The sequence below is a fragment of the Salarias fasciatus genome, assembly GCF_902148845.1.
Source record: "Salarias fasciatus chromosome 7 unlocalized genomic scaffold, fSalaFa1.1 super_scaffold_4, whole genome shotgun sequence".
NCBI lineage: Eukaryota > Metazoa > Chordata > Actinopteri > Blenniiformes > Blenniidae > Salarias > Salarias fasciatus.
The window spans coordinates 16046730-16068237 of NW_021941229.1; the positions used below are offsets into that span (position 1 = coordinate 16046730).

Genomic DNA, 21508 nt, shown 5'->3' on the forward strand with positions numbered 1-21508 from the left:
ATCTTTCTATCTATCTATCTATCTATCTATCGCTCACACTACATGACCCTGCATGGCTGTAATTTCTACACTACTTAGTAATTAGTTACTGTATAAACTGAGAATAAGAAATTTCCAAACATCTGGATGGTTCAGTAACAGACTGTGTTTCAAAATAAGAATCCTGCTGTGTAGAATTTCAGTGGAATTTGTTGAAATGAAGAGAGAAGGTCTTTAACGTGCAACATATTACAGACGGTTAATAAGTTGAAGTGCTGGAGACACCAGCTCTGCTTGTTGTAATTTAATCTGAATGAATGGACGCAGTCTTCTCTCCACTGCTCCTAAAATGTAGTAGGAGCTCATAAATCTTCATAAAGGATGGGCGTGAACTACGTGAACTACGAGGGATGGCGAGCTGATGATTAACCACATGTTTGTAAATCAAAGGTCCAAGGTTTCAGAAAAAAATGTGCATATGCATGTGGTTTAAATACCGCAGTAACAGCAAAGAGAGAGTCACATCAGGAGGTTGTTTCATTTGGTCAAGATGAAAACACCCACAGGAGTGATATTTGTTCTTCTGGCTTCATGCATATGCAAAACATTCGGTAAGTAAGAAGCAATTTCTGCATTATTCTGATGATACTCTGCAATATCATAGGGATTTATTTATTAAGAAATACAATTTTTAGGGCATTGTTCAAAGTTAAACTGCTGAATCACAATGGGAAACAATATATGAGGATATACTTCTAGTTAAATAGATTTTTTAAGGAAAGCATATCTTCAGGATACATCTCAGAGAAGCGACCTCATTCTGTTTTTAGTTAACATTCACTGTGTATGTTAAGAGTAGTAAGCTGACATTGTGTGGAGTTAATGGGGGTCAAGGGTCTTGTTCTGGGAGCCACAGTAATGTCATGTTCCTTTCTTTGAGATGGAAGACAAACAACTTCGCTCATTTGAGCATTTATTTGCAAAAGCATTTTAGGAGCTTGGTCGTATGCTGTCCGCTACACTTGTGACTAACAATATGAGTGCATGCCTCATTGAGTAGAGAGAGAATCAGAGTAAGTCCATCCATCCATCCTGTTCGGGGTTGTGGGCCGTCGGAGCCAACCTCATCTTAGAATGGGCGAGAGCAGGATGCATCCTGGACAGGTTTCCAATCCACAGACAGATAATCACACACACACCGAGGGGCAAATTAGGTTCACCAATTAACTTATCAGAATAAATACCATTTGATCTGTGTGTGTGTGTGTGCGTGGGAATAGTGCATATAATCTCACTAAGTGCTCAACTAAATGCTTTTTGATTGTAATGCAATGTGGTAGACAGATTTTATGTGCAACACATAGGTTTCGACTTTAACATATCAAAGTGCCCACTTTGCTAAGTTTCCTGACAGTTGTAACCTCTCGACAGTGAGAACCGACAAACCTCCAATCTCAAGTCCGCTTTTATAACCTGTAGGCCAAAACCACTCTTGAAATCATGTGTGTGTCTCCATTCTTGTATCACATTTTTTCAAACTACAATGCGGTTGATCTGAAGCTCAAATCAATAAAATGCTTTCACAGGACAGACATGTGAAGGAAACTGTGGGGACAATCTCCCCTTGTGTTCATGCCACTCAACATGCACATCCCTGAAGACCTGCTGCACAGATTACAAAGAGTACTGCGTAGACACAGCTCCATATTCTGGCTCCATAATGGGTGGGATGGACTTCCTTGTCCTTGGCGCAACATTTAACAGAACTTCTGAGATCATATGCAGGTAAGACATTTCACTCCTTCATGTTCAAAACTTGCATTTTACTCTGATTTTATTTTGGTAAATCGAATCCTGCATCTGAAGCAAAGGCTGCACTTTTATGTCGACCTTTTAAGTCAATTTCAGGTGCACATATCTTTTATAATGGCAGGTTTGACAATCGGATCGACACTCTGGGCTATGTGGACGCAGACAGTAGAGGTCATTGCATCTCGCCACTGTTGTATGAATCAGGATGGGTTTCCTTCAGTATCTCCTCGGATAATGGCACTACATTCAATCGAGTTGGCTCCTGGCTGTCAGGTACAGTGACTGCATGGAAATATAACACCTTATATTGTTTGTGTTTTCGTTTCATGTTGAAATGTAAACATTGAGCTTGATCCTCACTGCAGTTCATACCGGCAAGTTAGATGCAAAGTTCAAGGCGACTCTGGTCAACTCCACCAAATGGCAGTACTACGGCACACCCGGCGTCCAAGGGACCCTCGAGATGACATGGAACACCTCTTTAGTCAGGACAGAGAGGGTCAACATTGAGCTGTGGGGATACAGGGAGACAGGTAACAATGCACACTATATGCACATTTCAGGTCTCATAGCTGTTTTTATTAGAAAAAATGAAGGTATTTGGAAATGTTTCCCTGCAGGAGAGCCTTATTCCGAACAATGGAGCGGTGCCTGGGAGTATCTGTACTCACTGGCAAAGGATCAACCCAACAGCGGCTCCTTCAGCTTTTTGCCCAAACCAGCAGAGAACGGCTTTTCAAGCTGGGAGCTCGGCTGTGTGCGCGTCAGTCCCAGCCACTACTCCGACGGCACGTGGTATGTATACATAACATATCTTCACCACGCTCACGCACATTATGAAGACCGCCAAAGATTATTATGAGAAAATTATAACTGAACTGTGAAATATTTCTTTTATTACTATAACAGTGCTTTTATTTGAAGTGACCATGATCTCCTCCATCGTTTTTTTTGGTTTGTTTTTTTTTCCATGAAGGGATGTCCAGGCTGTGTGGACGGAGGATCACGCTCTGGCCTGGCACCTGGAGGAGAAGTTCAGGCAGGACTCAGCAGCTTGGGCCCTGGATAAATGCGTAGCCTGGGACCAGCTGGAAAACCGACTGCCCAGTTTCCAAAATGAAATCATAGACTGTCCTTGCACTCTGGCTCAGGCGAGAGCAGACACAGGGAGGTTTCATGTAAGTATGATGGATTAAAAAAAAAAATTAATCTGGCCATACTTGATTGTTACAACAATGCAGAAAAGATTTATTTACTGTAACTTTACCTATTTAAAACAGCAATGTCTTCCTGGGGTTATTCAGATTGGCTCCAAAATTATTAAATAGCAAGACATTGTTATTACTTGACTTGAAAATGGCTAAATGGAAGAATAGAAGAACCCTGATCCTGAGACACTATCCCATAAGCCATCCTTATTGAATCGATCATAAGAACCTTAAGTTAAATATTGGCAGACATGAGATAGACAGAGTGTTACTTTGTAGATTAGCAAATAGAATAAAAGAAGAAGCAGTATTGATAAAAAAAAAAATAAACAGTTGAAATTAACTGAGCAGAAAGGTCATCAGACACAAATGTTCTTTGTTGCATGTAATATCAAGTGTTTATGGCTGTTATCTGGACCTGATTCAGCCACGAAAGTTGATAAGGACTCTCAGTTTGAAGCTGTCCGGCCATGTGACAATCAAACTGGGTTTTGATTTCATTGTCTGAGATTGTCATAACTGCTTCAAACACATCACCATTGTCATTCAGTTTGCACTTTATCATTGACGAAGTAAAAACCAGCTTGTTTTAAATGACAAGACATAGTCAGTTTAAACGTTCCTTTACTGCTAAACGGTGTGAACTCTTGAAACATAGCTGCACACAAACTTTTTTTTTTTGTATTTTTTTATCTGACATAGACTCAACAGCTGAAGTAACTGGCTCTTGATTGGCTTTGAACACATGAACCCAGTTGAATGCACGTTTCTCCACCTGATCACAGTCTCTGCATCCCTCTCTCTCCTCAGACTGACTACGGCTGCGATATAGAGAAAGGGAGTGTGTGCACCTACCATCCCGGCAGTGTTCATTGTGTGAGGGCTATACAAGCCAGGTGAGTGCTCACCTACCACCGTGAGATGAAATGATGAATAAAACCACAATAGTTTGTAAGTATTCATGATTTATGACTCCTCCTCTCTTCAGTCCTCAGTATGGAGCAGGACAACAGTGTTGCTACGACAGCACAGGTGCTCAGGTCCTGACAGCAGACTCCATCGGGGGCAGCACACCGGATCGGGCGCACGACTGGGGTTCCCCACCTTATAAGAAACCCCCTCGAATCCCTGGACTGTCTCACTGGATCTACGACGTCCTCAGCTTCTACTACTGCTGCCTCTGGTCCGACAACTGCCACTACTACTTCAAACATCGGCCCTCCAGCGACTGCAGGCGTTACCACTCACCCAGCTCAGGTTTGTCTGCACTGGCTGTACAGTGTGTGTTAGTCATGATAGTCATTGAGTGTAACGTCTGAATTGTGTGTGTCCCACCAGCTGTGGTCTTTGGGGATCCTCACTTTATAACGTTTGATGGCGTCAGCTACTCCTTCAATGGCAAAGGGGAATACACGCTGGTGACCGCAGAGAATAAAAACCTGACGATCCAGGGAAGAACAGAGCCTGTGAACAGTGAGCAAAACAGGATGTTTCAGACGAATACCTGATTATTTTTTCTAAACGAAATAAATTGAAGTACATAAAAGCTTCATAGGAGCTATGGAATACAGCAGCTTCCACAAATCAGTTGTTCGACTGTGTCCCTTCCAGGTACGATCAAGGCAACGATGCTGACATCTGTGGTCATGAAAGAAGCGTCCTCTGATGTTATGGAGGTGCGGCTGGCCGGTGGACGCCATGGGCTCGAAGTGCTGCATAATCAGAAAAGTCTTTCCTTTACGGAGCAGAGCTGGATGGACCTGGATGGTGCGACACTTCTGCTTTCTTTTCCATCAGTTACTGGTTGTATCATTCCTCACAAACGTCTTGAAATTAATTTCACATTCATTTCAGTCAGCAACTGCTGCTCTTGTTCCTGTTACATTCGGGAGTTCGTCCCAGTCCAATGCTGGGGTTACTGTGCCCGGGTACTCTGGTCCTGGCTGGCCTGGGGGCTCCACACTTTGGTGTGCGAGTTCCCATGGTCTGTCCGGGTCGGGGGTCGGGCGCTGGAGCCCCAGTTTTAATTGACCCTCGACTTCCCTTGGTGTGGGGGGCCCCACTGGTGGCGTTTTCCCTAAGATGCTCAGTGCCATGCCTCCTCTGTTCTGTGCGAATTAATGGTAGAGTGTGAGTGTGAGTGTGAGTGTGAGCATGAGTGTGAGTGTGAGTGTGAGTGTGAGTGTGAGTGTGAGTGTGAGTGTGAGTGTGAGTGTGAGTGTGAGTGTGAGTGTGAGTGTGTGTGTGGTGCATACTGTTTGATGGCGCGGTTTTTATTCTTTTTGTTTTTATGACTGTTTTTAATGTTCAGCACTTTGCGTTGTTTTTATTAATATGAAAAGTGCTATATAAATAAAATCTGATTTGATTTGATTTGACATGAATCACTGTGAAGTGAAATGTAATGAGGCCTGATAAAACTGATAAAACTGTCCGTAATACAGATGAGATGAATGTCAGCAAAAAATACAGAGTGACTAATTATTTGACAGTAAAAGCTTCTGTGACCACCCAATTTATCGTTGCATATAATGCCCAAAGATTGTCATATCCAGTTCTGATTAGTCTCTTATGTTTATACAAATCATGAATATACTATAAGCTCCTTTGGTGACCTCTCCATGAACCCACTCTGTTGCAGGAGTGTTTGTGTTTTCTCCGACCTCTTCGAATGTGACTGTCATGTTTCCCTCGGGAGCCGGCGTGGAGGTCAGACTGCGAGGGGGGAGCATGACGACCACGGTGCTCCTGCCAGAGGAGTTTGAAACACACACTAAGGGACTGCTGGGATTCATGAACGGTGACCCCAAGGACGACCTCATGCTCAGTAACGGTCAGATTGTTGGAAACCACAGCAATCCAGAAGAGGTGTTCAACTTCGGAATGAACTGTAAGAAACTGCAGACTATGTGACATTCACCACTTTGCTTTGAGAAATAATTTGTGAATAATGTAGCAAATACAACAAGCTTCCAACAAATACACAATGTAACTCAGTACTATGATGAGAAATGTTTTATGCAAAAAACATGTTTTTTTTTTTGTTAAGAAGATAGTTTGAAAAACCCAGATCAATTTTTACATAGATGACTAATGCTGAATGTGTTTCTGACTTGCAGGGGTCGTTCCCAACGAATCCGCCTTATTTACTTACGATTCCCAATACCTTCTGGACACGTATTACTACGCCTCCAGACACGACATCAGCTTCATTCCAGTGTTTTCGGTCCCCGAGGATCCAGATGATCCACTGAATCAACAAGCAGCAGTGATCTGCTCCGGAGAGGGTTCTCAGTTCTGTAGGTGAGAAACAACAATTTTGTGTTCATTATTAGGGATTAATTCTATTCGATTTTGTATTCTGTCCAAAAAAATTTCGATTATATCAGCTATAACTGTGACAATGATGGTAAAAAGGGAAACAAATGAGTTGCAGAACTGGGAAAATAGTGCAACACGGAGCTTTTGTTCAAGCACAGTTGAAAGTACGGTAAAACAAAAACTGGATGACAAAAGTTCTTGTTAATGATCAAAGCAAGAAAATCAGAAATTCAAGAAGGAGAGCCGGTCGGTTCACATAAACAGAGACATTCACAAGAGGAGAAACAAGTCCAGAACAACAGACGCTAAAACAAGGTTTGACAAGTATCAAAAGAGATGGGAAAACAGACTAATATACTAATGTATTAGGTTTAACAATCTCCTGTTTTTATTTTCTTCCTTTTTGCACACAGGTATGACATTCTAGTAGGTCGCGATCCAACACTGGGAAATCTCACCAAAGCATCTTTCCAGAGTCACATTTCTCTTGTGGACGATCTAAAGCCAGGTGTGAAATGTGCAAATGTCAGTTGTATTTCCAGTTATTATAATGCAGAACGTGCTATTACAATGTTTGCTGTTGTCATTATTTGCAGTGATATCTTGTGGATGGCTTTCACCGCCACTTAATGGGAAAAAAGAGGGGACCACCTATTTAGAGGGCGCCATGGTGCGGTTTTCCTGTGACGAGGGCTTCATTCTGCAAGGATCAGCAGAGCGGCGGTGCCAAGCAACAGGACGGTGGTCTGGAGAGGAGACCAGCTGCGTGGTTGACAGTACGGATAAATGAATAAATACTACAATCAATAAACCTCAAGCCTTGATTTTGCACAAATCTACAAATCACTGTTAACAAATGTGAATGTGTGTGTGTGTGTGTGTGTGTGGGTCTGTGCGTGTGTGTCTTGTATGCCACTGAAATCAGTGCTGAAGTCTTGAAATGCACAAATGCAGTCAAACATTTTGATGCTTCAGCAAATTATTTCAGTTATTTGAGGTTAGTGAGCAGTGAGCACTCAACTCAGTGACAATGAGGTAAAGTACAGGTTTTGTGGATCTGGAGAAAACCAAATGACAGAACAGAAGGTACTGTCTTCCTGTGGAAGTCAGACATATAAGAAAAGCAGGTGAGGATGGTGCAGGACAGTGAGTGTGTGCAGTCAGAGGGACAAGCTGAAAGGAGGATCATGATATTTGCAGATGACACTGTAAACTGTGGCGAGAGTAGAGAACGGGTGGAAAAGAACCTTGAGAGGTGGAGATCTGCACTTGAGAGAAAGCCTGCAAAGGCCAGTATAGAGATGAGACAGAATGCATGTAAGGATGGAAGGAGCAGAGGAAATGAAGGAGGGTGAGTTCAATAACCTGACATCAACTTGAGCAATAGACAGTGACCACAACCACTCTCAAAATTATGTGTTTCTCCATTGTTGTGTCACATTTCTTCAAACTACAATGCGATTGATCTAAAGCTAAAATCAATAAATACTTTCACATGCAGGGAACCTTCAGTGTCAGCTTCGAAAGGTTAACTTTAACAGCTCTGTCTCTTTATGACAGTACGGACATGTGAAGGAAACTGTGGGGAAAAACTCCCCTTGTGTTCATGCCACTCAACATGCACATCTCTGAAGACCTGCTGCGCAGATTACAAAGAGTACTGCGTGGACACAGCTCCATATTCTGGCTCCATAATGGGTGGGATGGACTTCCTTGTCCTTGATGCAACATTTAACAGAACTTCTGAGATCATATGCAGGTAAGACATTTCACTCCTTCATGTTCAAAACTTGCGTTTTATTCTGATTTTTTTTTTTTTTTGGTAAATTGAATCCTGTATCTGAAGCAAAGGCTGCACTTTTTCAGATGCATGTATCTTTCATACTGGCAGGTTTGACAATCGGATCGACACTCTGGGCTATGTGGACGCAGACAGTAGAGGTCATTGCATCTCGCCACTGTTGTATGAATCAGGATGGGTTTCCTTTAGTATCTCCTCGGATAATGGCACTACATTCAATCGAGTTGGCTCCTGGCTGTCAGGTACAGTGACTGCATGAAAATATAACACCTTATATTGTTTGTGTTTTCGTTTCATGTTGAAATGTAAACACTGAGCTTGATCCTCACTGCAGTTCATACCGGCAAGTTAGATGCAAAGTTCAAGGCGACTCTGGTCAACTCCACCAAATGGCAGTACTACGGCACACCCGGCGTCCAAGGGACCCTCGAGATGACATGGAACACCTCTTTAGTCAGGACAGAGAGGGTCAACATTGAGCTGTGGGGATACAGGGAGACAGGTAACAATGCACACTATATGCACATTTCAGGTCTCATAACTGTTTTAATTCGAAAAGATGAAGGTATTTGGAAATGTTTCCCTGCAGGAGAGCCTTATTCCGAACAATGGAGCGGTGCCTGGGAGTATCTGTACTCACTGGCAAAGGATCAACCCAACAGCGGCTCCTTCAGCTTTTTGCCCGAACCAGCAGAGAACGGCTTTTCAAGCTGGGAGCTCGGCTGTGTGCGCGTCAGTCCCAGCCACTACTCCGACGGCACGTGGTATGTATACATAACATATCTTCACCACGCTCACGCACATTATGAAGACCGCCAAAGATTATTATGAGAAAATTATAACTGAACTGTGAAATATTTCTTTTATTACTATAACAGTGCTTTTATTTGAAATGACCATGATCTGCTCCATCGTTTTTTTTTGGTTTGTTTCTTTTCCATGAAGGGATGTCCAGGCTGTGTGGACGGAGGATCACGCTCTGGCCTGGCACCTGGAGGAGAAGTTCAGGCAGGACTCAGCCGCTTGGGCCCTGGATAAATGCGTAGCCTGGGACCAGCTGGAAAACCGACTGCCCAGTTTCCAAAATGAAATCATAGACTGTCCTTGCACTCTGGCTCAGGCGAGAGCAGACACAGGGAGGTTTCATGTAAGTATGATGGATTAAAAAAAAAATTAATCTGGCCATACTTGATTGTTACAACAATGTAGAAAAGATTTATTTACTGTAACTTTACCTATTTAAAACAGCAATGTCTTCCTGGGGTTATTCAGATTGGCTCCAAAATTATTAAATAGCAAGACATTGTTATTACTTGACTTGAAAATGGCTAGATGGAAGAATAGAAGAACCCTGATCCTGAGACACTATCCCATAAGCCATCCTTATTGAATCGATCATAAGAACCTTAAGTTAAATATTGGCAGACATGAGATAGACAGAGTGTTCGTTCATAGATTAGCAAAGAGAATAAAACAACAAGTAGTATAGATAAAAAAAAAACAACAATACTTGAAATTCACTGAACAGAAAGGTCATCGGACACGTGTTTTCTTTATTGCATGTAATATCAAGTGTTTATGGCTGTTGTCTGGGCCTTGTTCAGCTAAGGACTCTCAGTTTGAAGCTGTCAGGCCATGTGACAATCAAACTGTGTGGGATTTTGTTATCAAAGATTACCATAACTGTTTTAAACACATCACCATTGTCATTCAGTTTGCACTTTATCGTTGATGAGGTGAGCACCAGCTAGTCTGAAATAAGAACACAGTCAGTTTAAAATGTACCTTTACTGCTAAACAGTTTGAACTCTTTAAACATAGCTGCACACAAGCTTTTTTTGTTTGTTTTTTTTAATCTGACATATACGCAACAGCTGAAGTAACTGGCTCTTGATTGGCTTTGAACACATGAACCCAGTAGAATGCACATTTCTCCACCTGATCACAGTCTCTGCATCCCTCTCTCTCCTCAGACTGACTACGGCTGCGATATAGAGAAAGGGAGTGTGTGCACCTACCATCCCGGCAGTGTTCATTGTGTGAGGGCTATACAAGCCAGGTGAGTGCTCACCTACCACCGTGAGATGAAATGATGAATAAAACCACAATAGTTTGTAAGTATTCATGATTTATGACTCGTCCTCTCTTCAGTCCTCAGTATGGAGCAGGACAACAGTGTTGCTACGACAGCACAGGTGCTCAGGTCCTGACAGCAGACTCCATCGGGGGCAGCACACCGGATCGGGCGCACGACTGGGGTTCCCCACCTTATAAGAAACCCCCTCGAATCCCTGGACTGTCTCACTGGATCTACGACGTCCTCAGCTTCTACTACTGCTGCCTCTGGTCCGACAACTGCCACTACTACTTCGAACATCGGCCCTCCAGTGACTGCAGGCGTTACCACTCACCCAGCTCAGGTTTGTCTGCACTGGCTGTACAGTGTGTGTTAGTCATGATAATCGTTGAGTGTAACGTCTGAATTGTGTGTGTCCCACCAGCTGTGGTCTTTGGGGATCCTCACTTTATAACGTTTGATGGCGTCAGCTACTCCTTCAATGGCAAAGGGGAATACACGCTGGTGACGGCAGAGAATAAAAACCTGACGATCCAGGGAAGAGCAGAGCCTGTGAACAGTGAGCAAAACAGGATGTTTCATACGAACAACTGACTATTTTTTCTAAACTAAAAAAAATTGAAGTACATAAAGGTTTCATAAGAATTATGGAATACAGTAGTTTCCACAAATCAGTTGTTCGACTGTGTCCCTTCCAGGTACGATCAAGGCAACGATGCTGACATCTGTGGTCATGAAAGAAGCGTCCTCTGATGTTATGGAGGTGCGGCTCGCCGGTGGACGCCATGGGCTCGAAGTGCTGCATAATCAGAAAAGTCTTTCCTTTACGGAGCAGAGCTGGATGGACCTGGATGGTGCGACACTTCTGCTTTCTTTTCCATCAGTTACTGGTTGTATCATTCCTCACAAACGTCTTGAAATTTACTTCATATTCATTTCAGTCAGCAACTGCTGCTCTTGTTCCTGTTACATGAATCACTGTGAAGTGAAATGTAATGAGGCCTGATAAAACTGATCAAACTGTCCGTAATACAGATGAGATGAATGTCAGCAAAAAATACAGAGTGACTAATTATTTGACAGTAAAAGCTTCTGTGACCACCCAATTTATCGTTGCATATAATGCCCAAAGATTGTCATATCCAGTTCTGATTAGTCTCTTATGTTTATACAAATCATGAATATACTATAAGCTCCTTCGGTGACCTCTCCACGAACCCACTCTGTTGCAGGAGTGTTTGTGTTTTCTCCGACCTCTTCGAATGTGACTGTCATGTTTCCCTCGGGAGCCGGCGTGGAGGTCAGACTGCGAGGGGGGAGCATGACGACCACGGTGCTCCTGCCAGAGGAGTTTGAAACACACACTAAGGGACTGCTGGGATTCATGAACGGTGACCCCAAGGACGACCTCATGCTCAGTAACGGTCAGATCGTTGGAAACCACAGCAATCCAGAAGAGGTGTTCAGCTTCGGAATGAACTGTAAGAAACTACAGACTATATGACATTCACCACTTTGCTTTGAGAAATAGGTTGTGAGTAATGTCGCAATACAACAACCTTCCAACAACTACACAATGTAACTCAGGACTATGATGAGAAAATACATCTCCAAGTTAGTTTGGATAGAAATGATTCAATCTTGTTTGCAATCATGTCTTTGTTTTCAAATCAAAGTTGTTTTTTTTAATGCAAAGAGCTTTTTTTGTTTGTTTGTTTTTTTAAGAAATTAGGTTGAAAAACTGAGATCCATTTTTACGTGGATGACTAATGCTGAATGTGTTTCTGACTTGCAGGGGTCGTTCCCAACGAATCCGCCTTGTTTACTTACGATTCCCAATACCTTCTGGACACGTATTACTACGCCCCCAGACACGACATCAGCTTCATTCCAGTGTTTTCGGTCCCCGAGGATCCAGATGATCCACTGAATCAACAAGCAGCAGAGATCTGCTCCGGAGAGGGTTCTCAGTTCTGCAGGTGTGAGAGAAATAACAGTATTGTATTCATAATTACGGATTCATTCAATTTTAGTTTCTAGTGTATCATATAAATGTTGAATATATCAGTTAAAGCTGAGATGATGATTATAAAAAGAGAGAAAATCATTTTCAGACTTTGGCAAATCGTGCAAGAGGGAGCATTCATTTTAGCACAGATGAAAGTGATAGCACAACAGATGCTAAAAAAATGTTTGACAAGTATCAAAAGACATGGAAAAACAGACTAAGATACTAATATATTAGGTTTCACCATCTCCTGCTTTTATTTTCTTCCTTTTTGCACACAGGTATGACATTCTAGTTGGTCGCGATCCAACACTGGGAAATCTCACCAAAGCATCTTTCCAGAGTCACATTTCTCTTGTGGACGATCTAAAGCCAGGTGTGAAATGTGCAAATGTCAGTTGTATTTCCAGTTATTATAATGCAGACCGTGCTATTACAATGTTTGCTGTTGTCATTATTTGCAGTGATATCTTGTGGATGGCTTTCACCGCCACGTAATGGCAAAAAAGAGGGGACCACCTATTTAGAGGGCGCCATTGTGCGGTTTTCCTGTGACGAGGGCTTCACTCTGCAAGGATCAGCAGAGCGGCGGTGCCAAGCAACAGGACGGTGGTCTGGAGAGGAGACAAGCTGCATGGTTCCCAGTACAAGTAAATGAATAAATACTACAGTCATTAACCCTGAAAACTTGATTTTGCACAAATCACCAATCATTGTTGAGAAATGTGAATGTGTGTCTTGTACGCCCCTGAAATCAGTGCAGAAGTGTTGACATGTACAAATGCAGTCAAACATTTTGATGCTTCAGCTAAACATTTGTGTTATTTGAGGTTATTGAGCACTCAACTCAGTGACGATGAGGTCAAGTACAGTGAAGGTCAGAGGGAGCAGCACTATGGTTTTATGGATCTGGAGAAAGTCAAATGAGGGAAAAGAGGTACTGTCTTCGTATAAGAAAAGCATGTGAGGACGTGCAGACCACATGTGAGGACAGTGAGTGTGTGCAGTCAGAGTGACGAGCTGAAAGCTTTGAGGCCCATTCTGTGTCCAACTTGCTTCTTTTTTGAAGACACACAACATACACGACACGTTTCAATCTGGTTTCCATGAGTTTCACTCAACCGAGACGGCCCTGTTGAAAGTGTCTAGTGACATTATGATGGCTGCGGACTCTGGCAAATGCACTGTACTGGTTTTACTAGACCTATCATCCGCCTTTGACACAGTCGACCATGGCATCCTGATCAAAAGACTGAGGGACTGGGTTGGGTTGTCAGGCCCTGTTTTGGACTGGTTTAGGTCATACCTGGTTGGCAGAACTTTCAGTGTTTCTGTTGACAATGCGATGTCTGATCCTGTGGAGCTTCTGTGCGGGGTGCCACAGGGATCTGTTCTTGGACCTATTTTGTTCTTGCTGTATATCCTCCCTCTCGGCAAGTTGATTCAGCAGTTCAGTGATGTGTCCTACCATCTAATCACCTAACCAATCTAATCTGTACGCTGATGACCTGCAGCTGTACTGCTCCTTTAAGTCATCTGAGCCAGAAAAACTTCAGTCGCTCATGAGATGTCTGGCCAAAATTAAGGAGTGGCTCAGTGAAAACAGTCTGCAGCTGAATTCAGACAAAACTGAGACTCTGATTGTTGCCCCAGACAGCGCCGTGTCTGCCATAAAACATCATCTTAGTGACCTGAACTGTTCAGTTAAAGGCAGCCTAAGAACTCTGGGTGTTATTTTTGATGAAGGAATGTCCTTGGAACACCACACCAATCAGCTTGTGAAAAACTGCTTTTTCCAAATTCGGAATATAACTAAACTTCGCAAAATGGTGTCCTTCAAAGAGTTGGAGTTGATTGTACATGCATTTGTTTCATTGCGCCTCGACTATCGTAACAGTCTGTTCAGTTGTCTCAACAAAAAAGAACTGGCGCGCCTTCAAGTTGTCCAGAACTCCGCTGCACGGCTCCTGACCCGCACTCGTTGGAGAGCCCATATAAGTCCAATTCTTAAGGACCTACACTGGCTCCCTGTTTCTGTCAGGATAAACTTTAAAATCTTGGTCCTTTCGAGCTCTACACGGCCAGGCCCCGGATTACATCAGGGGCCTGATCCAGCCCAATGTTTCCACTCGCTGCTTGAGGTCCTCTAACCATAACTTGTTAATGGTTCCCCGCACATGTTTTAAAACTCGTGGGGATAGATCATTTAAGGCAGTGGCACCGCGTCTCGCTTAGGTCTCTGGACAATGTTGATTCTTTAAAAAGCAGCTAAAGACCTTTTTCTTTGAACAAGCCTTTTAGCTTGTATGGTACTGTTATCTTGTTAAAAAAAACAAAACAAAACAAAAAAAAACAACAAAAAACTGTGTTCTCTCCACCCGGCGGTATTGTGTCTGTCTCCTTCAAGCTCGGGTCCTCTACCAGAGGCCTGGGAGTTTGAGGGTTCTGCACAGGATCTTAGCTGTTCCTAGGACTGCGCTCTTTTGAACAAAGATCTTAGATGTTGTTCCTGGTATCTGCTGGAGCCATCCTCCCAGCTTGGGGGTTACTGCTCCCAGTGTCCCGATCACTACTGGTATCACTGTTGTCTTCATGAACCACACTCTCTCCATCTCTTCCCTCAACCCTTAGTATTTCTCCAGCTTCTTGTGCTCCTTTTTCCTGATGTTGCCATCACTTGGGATTGCTACATCTATCACCACAGCTGTCTTCTGCTGTTTATCCACCACCACTATGTCAGGTTGATTGGCCATCACCTGCTTGTCAGTCTGGATCTGGAAGTCCCACAGGATCTTGGCTCGATTGTTCTCGACCACCTTTGGAGGTGTCTCCCATCTTGACCCTGGGATCTCCAGTCCATACTCGGTGCATATGTTTCTGTGCACGATGCCCGCTACCTGGTTGTGCCGTTCCATGTATGCCTTGCCTGCTAGCATCTTACACCCTGCTGTGATGTGCTGTACTGTCTCTGGGGCTTCTTTGCACAGTCTGCACCTGGGGTCCTGTTTGGTGTGGTAGATCCCGGCCTCTATTGATCTTGTGTTAAGAGCCTGTTCTTGTGCAGCTATGATTAGTGCCTCTGTGCTGTCCTTCATTCCAGCCTTTTCCAGTCACTGGTATGTTTTTCCAATGTCAGCCACTTCTTCAATTTGTCGGTGGTACATGCCCTGCAGGGCTTTGTCTGTCCATGATAGTTCCTCTGGCTCCTCCTTACTGGGCTTTTGATGTCTGAGGCATTCACTTAGCAGATCATCACTGGGGGACATCTTCTTGGTATACTCATGGAGGCTCTTGGTTTCCTCCTGGATAGTGGCTCTGACGCTCACTAGTCCTCGGCCTCCCTCCTTTCTCTTGGTTTATAGCCTGTCTTATATACTAATAAAGTTTACTTACTTACTTACTTGTTTCCAGTAGTGACTGACAGGATGACGGATGAGGTGAGGCAGGAGGCTCATGATATTTGCAGATGACATTGTAAATTTTACATGATGACATTTTACAGAGACACTGACAGCTCTTTCAGTTCACAGCAGATGTTGATTAAAGTCCTTTTTGTGCATTTCTTTCAAAACGTCCATTCATGAAATATACTAAAGAGTCTTTTTGCTTTGTTTCAGGTAACATTGCAGGGATTGTGGCTGGTTCAGTCGTAGGAGCGCTGGCACTGATTGTAATTATCACAACACTCGTGCTTTACTCCAGGAAGCAAAAAAGGTACAGTGCAGGACCTTATGTTGATCCCCTTCATCTGATTGCTTAAGACTAAATGGTATCATATTATTGACACTAACTTGTTATCACAAATGTTTAAAATGACTTGTACTTTCCAAACGTGTTTCTATTTCAGAAAAGCAGCACAAGCAAAAGAGGTGGCCATCGGTGACGAGCTTTAACCATCATCCCTCTTGTCACACTTACTACTTTATTATTTGATATATCCTCCATTTGCTGAACTGTTATTGGTCATAAAACAAACAAATCCACAAATGACCAACTTACATATCATACGTTATAAGGACTCCATCGTTAACTCCAAAACCCACTGTCACTCCAGTTTATTTTCTGCCATCATCCACTCCTCTCTTACCACTGGAACTGTTCCCATATGCTTCAAATCGGCTGCTATCACTCCAATTTTGTCAAAAACCAGGTGTGCCCCAGGGCTCTGTCCGAGTCCCCCTCCTCTTCATCATTCACCTCAGAGCATTCAGCTGTTCTGCTCCCAGTCTCCGCAATCGACTTTCACCCCAATTAAGAAACATTGAATCATTTTTCTATTCAAATCACAATTCAAAACACATCCATTCACAATTGCATATTACCTCTGATGAAAATTCCTTTATGTATTGTATTGTTTTAACTATGTTTAAAATGTTTTGTGGTTTTATGAAAATTCTTGTACTGTGTCCAAATAAAATGTATTCTCATTATTATCTCAAACAAGTACAGAGAACCAAACTGAAATCATGCTAAGTCTCAATTTTGATTTTTGGTTCCCAGACTCATCACAGCCAAACAATTCCAATTAGTTTTTAATGAAGAGCTTGGAAACTGCTTGAACATTTGGCAAAGGACTCCAAAAAGACACAGAATTAGCAATTAGCAAAATTACAGCTTCTGTGTGTTTTTGATGAGCAGTGAAACCCTTTGTTTAAATTATTATTGTACAAACACTCCCAGAAGTCCAGAACATGGAATGGACTCAACTGACTGTACAGTGTATGTTGTTGATGCTTGAATGGCATCAAATACGAGCTCATTTTAAGAAATGTCTCTCACAATAAAAACATACTGCACATCCTGTGTCTTCCAAAGGTGTTATTTTGTTTGCATGAACCACATTAGCCACCTCTATTACCCGCACTTTAGTGTTCAAAATCAAAAATACTTTTGATATTGTGGCAGTGACCCCATGGGTCAAGGTGCATTCGAGTTTACAAAACCATTACAGAACAGTATTGTTGTCAGTATTTTCTTATATTTTGTCCCTTGAACTGATGGATGACCAGTTGTGATGCTGGGATGTTAACAATAAGAAAAAAAAGAAAGGCGAAAACTATGTATTAAATTAAATATATAAATAAACATCATGTGAAAATGTAAGGATCCAGATGTGCAAGAATATATTGTAAACTACATGTAGTGCAGGAAAATAACTATTTCAGTGCAAATGTATGGAAATTCCTTTTTAAATTCAAATTTTACTTTAACATTGCAGAGTGAGGTAATTCCTCACTAGTACTGATCGCATTCATCAATCATTCCCCACTTTAACTCCGATCCCGTATCCACTGACAGGATCTGGCATTTGTACCTCTCACAAATGTAACTCCCAAAATATTTGTGTTATCTAGAAAAAGTAAATATTAATGAGAAAGAAGAACCAAAAACTGCTCATAATGATGAACTCCAAGCCTTCAGCAGGACAACCAGGCTCGCCAGTGTGTTACTGTGTCCTGTCAATCAAGAGCTGTCAGATAGTGAAACTCACTCATTAACTTTTAACAATAAAACCTGAATAAATCCAGTCAATATAATATTGAAAGAAGTCTCACTTCAGATAAGGAAGGCCAGTGAAAACACTGGCTCATGGGAAAAAAAACAAGCCTCTTTCTCCATCACTCATTATTTGTCCAGCATATCACCCATGGCAGCACAGCTGACCCCTGTAAAATTCCTCACCACCGTTCGACAGCGTCAGTCCCTCTACACATCACTTTATCCTGGATGCCTTTTTCCTTTCTGATAAAGTTGTCTGTCCGCCGCATTCGCCTTGTGTATTTGCTCCTTTCTTGTTTTCGATCGCAGGTTCAGAAACTGGAAGTAACACCGTTGTTTACCGTGCGACCCTGGACGTACGTGCCGTTCCCCTGCATAGCACAGACCTGCGATTTCTCTGGACAAAGAGCGCCAGTATGTGACAAGACTGCAAAGGCCACAGCTGAATAAAGTGTCCGCTCGCTGCTATGGGGAATCATTCTCCAACAACTTGTCACGGACACTCCAGAGATATAAATACAAATAATTAGCTTTATCCCTTCCAAGACCAGGGGCAACAGAGGAGTGACAACTCCAGCTCATCACATATCAAGTCGCTCCCATTCCACAGATCGCGCTTGGTGCTACGCATGTGTTGAAGTGATCAGCTGGGTATAAAAAGTGTGTGTGTGTGTGTGTGTGGAGCAGAGGGGTTGCCAAAAGCCGCCTCCTACCCGGACCTCAGGCTCACTTTCTGTTAAAGCTTGCAAATAAAAATACAGCGACTCTAAAGCGGCTGTGTTGTTTTATGTCCTGGTCATCAATCAGGACTTGTTTGCCAGGGTGGAGCTACAGACTCTGCAGCTTCCACATCTCCGTCCTTCAGTCTGAGCTGATTTTCTAGGGATATGGGTGAAAAAAATAACGTCTTATCTCGTCCCATCTTCCGACGAGATGTCAACTGGGAGCCTTTCCCAAACTGGACGCAGCCAAGCCGTATCTTTGCTCAGGATTTTGGCCTCCCTCCTTTCCTGGAGCCTGGCGATCTGGACTGGCTGGACTGGGCGAAGAGGAGGCTGGCGTCTTTCTCCTGGCCAGAGTTCACGCAAACCCCTCACCTGCCTCCGTTCGCCGGCCAGCACCCCGCGGCGCAGAGCCAGAAGGATCTGAAACGACTGACGAGCGGAGTGTCGGAAATCCGCACAGGGCAGAACAGCTGGAAGATTAACCTGGACGTCAATCACTTCTCACCAGAGGAGATCAGCATCACTACCAAGGAGGGGTATCTGCAAATATCAGGTAATGAACATTTCTTCTTCTTTGGAGTGAATTTTCTCAAAGCCTATGAGGATGGAAATGAACCTTTATATTTGAACTGTTTTACTTGTTTGTAATTTTTTTTCCTTTTGAAGGAAATCACGAGGAGAGGCAGGATGAGCACGGAACGGTTTCAAGGTGCTTCACTCGAAAATACAAGTAGGTCTGATAAGATATGAAATATCCTATTTGATTTATTTAATATTTTAAACATTGTGTTTTGTTAGAATCGCTCAAGCTCACTGTGCCCACATGCAACCCACCAGTATTTCCAAACACACACCTCGGTGTTAAAATGTAGGAAAAAAAAACATTGCTGTCTGAGATCTTTCTCTTTTTTTTTTTATTAGGTTGCCTCAGGGTGTGGACTTACAGCACATCAGCTCGTCCTTGTCTGGTGAAGGCATCCTGTCGGTAGAGGCCCCTGTTCCAGGGACGACCCTCAGCAACCCGGGCAGGGAGATCGTCATCCCGGTTCAGATCAGACAGAAACAAGAGGAGGAACAGTGAAGCCAGCAGGCCGAACACCACAGAGGCTATTAGAGGTTATTTATGGCATGTAATTGCTCAGAAAAGATTTAATATCACCTCAGTTTGCAGCTTTTTTTTTATTATAAAGCTTAAAAATATTGCTTTAAATTGCTTTAAATAGTAAACTTCAAACACTCTCTGCAGTAATTTCCATGTAACACATTTCAAAAATAGATGCAATCAGGTAAGTGGTAAAAGAGAAATGACATGGATGTTGATGATTCATAATCACGACAGTGTCGAAAAATGTAGAGGAAGAAGGCAGAGAGCCAAGAAAAGTCAAGCAGGAGGAGAAACAGGCAGCCTGCCTCAGTGGGAGGGTCAACAGAGACATCTAGTGTTTAAAGACAAGCAGCAACGTTTGAAAGACGACTGTTAACAGACCGGTGGTAAAACACTGCAGATTTTTATCTAAATACAAAACTGTAATCTGCTGCAAAATGTTTTCAGTTGGAGTTGATTTTTGTTATTGATCTTTCAAAGTTTTGTTAGAAGGATGTCTATTTTTTATCCATGCTCTATGACCGTCTCACCCACTCCTGAAATATCACAGATATTGTAATCACAATCTCTATTCACCCAAAGTGTCACCATTTGTTTTTAAAAACTTATATTTCTGTAAATAATATTGTGTCAGAAGGAGGGATTTGAACACAGGTCGACCACAATCAGGACCAAGATTTGATCAGATGCACCATCACATCACATCTGAGTGGTCTATTTCTTTAGTAGTTGTACTTACGAACGCATGTTTTTCTTACTTTCTTATGAGTATTTTGACACATCACTAATGAAATGTCAAGTCGCTGCTGAGTTTGCCCACAGTTGGAAATAAAGTTTTGATTGCATTATTGTTGCGGTAAAGTTTTTCATTTTAACAAAGAAAATTCCTGCATTAAATGTACGTTTGTTTATCACTGTGTCATTTGTTTTCACTGTATTGTTCATCTAAAGAATGAGCTTTGTATTCTGATATTTTATCCAGGTGAACTGAAAGCTCTAAAAACAGAATTAATATTTTCATTAATTTCACTTGTAATTTTTACTTGTAAAGCACTCTTTCCACTTGTGGCAGTGGTGAGCTGGACAATATATCTCAAACAACACACAGCTAGATTCAGGCTTATATCCTCAAAACTTCATTAGTTCATAATAAACAGATGGATATTTGTTTACTACGGCCCTGGATACTGCTATCCGAGAAATGAAAGTGCAAACCACTGCACACCTTACTGCTCTGGTACTTTTTCAATGATACAAAAGTAGAAAAAAACCCTAATTAGATGTTTCTGTACAATCACACAAACAAATCATTCATCGTTTTGGTTTTGTTAGACAAAAGTACTAAAGTATCAGAACTTTTATGCAAGCAACATTGACAGATCAATATTGAAAACTACCAATGTTGCCAGTTTTTTTCTGCTATATTAACACAATTCACTGTAACATTTCTTTTCTTTTGTTATGATTTTCCATTATTAAAGGTTTAAGCTGGCCTGTTGAAAATCTATCACTTTTGTAGGGGACAAATCAAATCTTTCTTTTTTGTATTCATTATTTTGATTTCACATTTCTTTCATCGTCCCTTTCCTGAAGTGCGAACCCAATCCCATCTCCTCAACCTAGAATAAATCACATTTAAAAAAGAGAAATGTAAATATCTTAAAATCACTCCAGAAAATAAGCAGAGTACAGATTTCCTCAGAAGTATCCTGTTATAGCAGATAAACCCCCTTATTGGTGTATCAGGTGTGGTGTACAGGTAGTCCGGGTCTGAATCGTGGTTGCAGTAAGGGCCTCTGGTGTACGAACTATCCAACTCAAGGTACCATGATTTACTGCAGTAAATCCTGAAAAAGATGTGTTAGAATTAGCACTAACATAATAGCATGAAAGCATAAAACATTGGTATTTTCATGTTTTCTCCATCATATTTGCTGAGCTGAGACATTTTACTGCAAGGTTACCATGAAACA

The 21508-nt window shown here is 42.3% G+C and overlaps 3 protein-coding genes across 3 annotated transcripts; all 3 read left to right on the top strand.

Moving 5' to 3' along the window:
- Positions 1-529: 529 nt before the first annotated feature.
- LOC115382534 (sushi domain-containing protein 2-like) lies at positions 530-7110 on the top strand. The gene is made up of 14 exons (XM_030084305.1): positions 530-590; positions 1566-1764; positions 1913-2064; positions 2157-2324; positions 2412-2586; positions 2768-2969; positions 3810-3895; positions 3988-4256; positions 4338-4472; positions 4611-4766; positions 5641-5889; positions 6119-6302; positions 6734-6828; positions 6917-7110. Exons 1-14 carry the CDS (start codon positions 530-532, stop codon positions 7108-7110), a joined length of 2325 nt encoding a protein of 774 aa, XP_029940165.1.
- A 722-nt stretch (positions 7111-7832) lies between these two features.
- On the top strand, positions 7833-12864 carry LOC115382533 (sushi domain-containing protein 2-like). Its single transcript, XM_030084304.1, has 13 exons — positions 7833-8079; positions 8212-8363; positions 8456-8623; positions 8711-8885; positions 9067-9268; positions 10095-10180; positions 10273-10541; positions 10623-10757; positions 10897-11052; positions 11431-11679; positions 11994-12177; positions 12488-12582; positions 12671-12864. Exons 1-13 carry the CDS (start codon positions 7874-7876, stop codon positions 12862-12864), a joined length of 2271 nt encoding a protein of 756 aa, XP_029940164.1. The 5' UTR covers positions 7833-7873.
- A 5728-nt stretch (positions 12865-18592) lies between these two features.
- LOC115382536 (heat shock protein beta-1-like) lies at positions 18593-19523 on the top strand. Its single transcript, XM_030084308.1, has 3 exons — positions 18593-18983; positions 19097-19160; positions 19352-19523. Exons 1-3 carry the CDS (start codon positions 18593-18595, stop codon positions 19509-19511), a joined length of 615 nt encoding a protein of 204 aa, XP_029940168.1. The 3' UTR covers positions 19512-19523.
- Positions 19524-21508: the final 1985 nt, after the last annotated feature.

Bases quoted from the DNA above. Each gene is read 5' to 3' on its own strand.
- LOC115382534 (XM_030084305.1), top strand. From the start codon at position 530: ATGAAAACACCCACAGGAGTGATATTTGTTCTTCTGGCTTCATGCATA. The intron at 2,325-2,411 runs GTAACAATGCAC...GTTTCCCTGCAG, and splicing joins GTGGGGATACAGGGAGACAG to GAGAGCCTTATTCCGAACAA. The intron at 5,890-6,118 runs GTAAGAAACTGC...TCTGACTTGCAG, and splicing joins GTTCAACTTCGGAATGAACT to GGGTCGTTCCCAACGAATCC.
- LOC115382533 (XM_030084304.1), top strand. From the start codon at position 7,874: ATGACAGTACGGACATGTGAAGGAAACTGTGGGGAAAAACTCCCCTTG. The intron at 10,542-10,622 runs GTTTGTCTGCAC...GTGTCCCACCAG, and splicing joins TTACCACTCACCCAGCTCAG to CTGTGGTCTTTGGGGATCCT. The intron at 12,583-12,670 runs GTGTGAAATGTG...CATTATTTGCAG, and splicing joins TGTGGACGATCTAAAGCCAG to TGATATCTTGTGGATGGCTT.
- LOC115382536 (XM_030084308.1), top strand. From the start codon at position 18,593: ATGGGTGAAAAAAATAACGTCTTATCTCGTCCCATCTTCCGACGAGAT. The intron at 18,984-19,096 runs GTAATGAACATT...TTCCTTTTGAAG, and splicing joins GGGGTATCTGCAAATATCAG to GAAATCACGAGGAGAGGCAG. The intron at 19,161-19,351 runs GTAGGTCTGATA...TTTTTTTATTAG, and splicing joins TGCTTCACTCGAAAATACAA to GTTGCCTCAGGGTGTGGACT.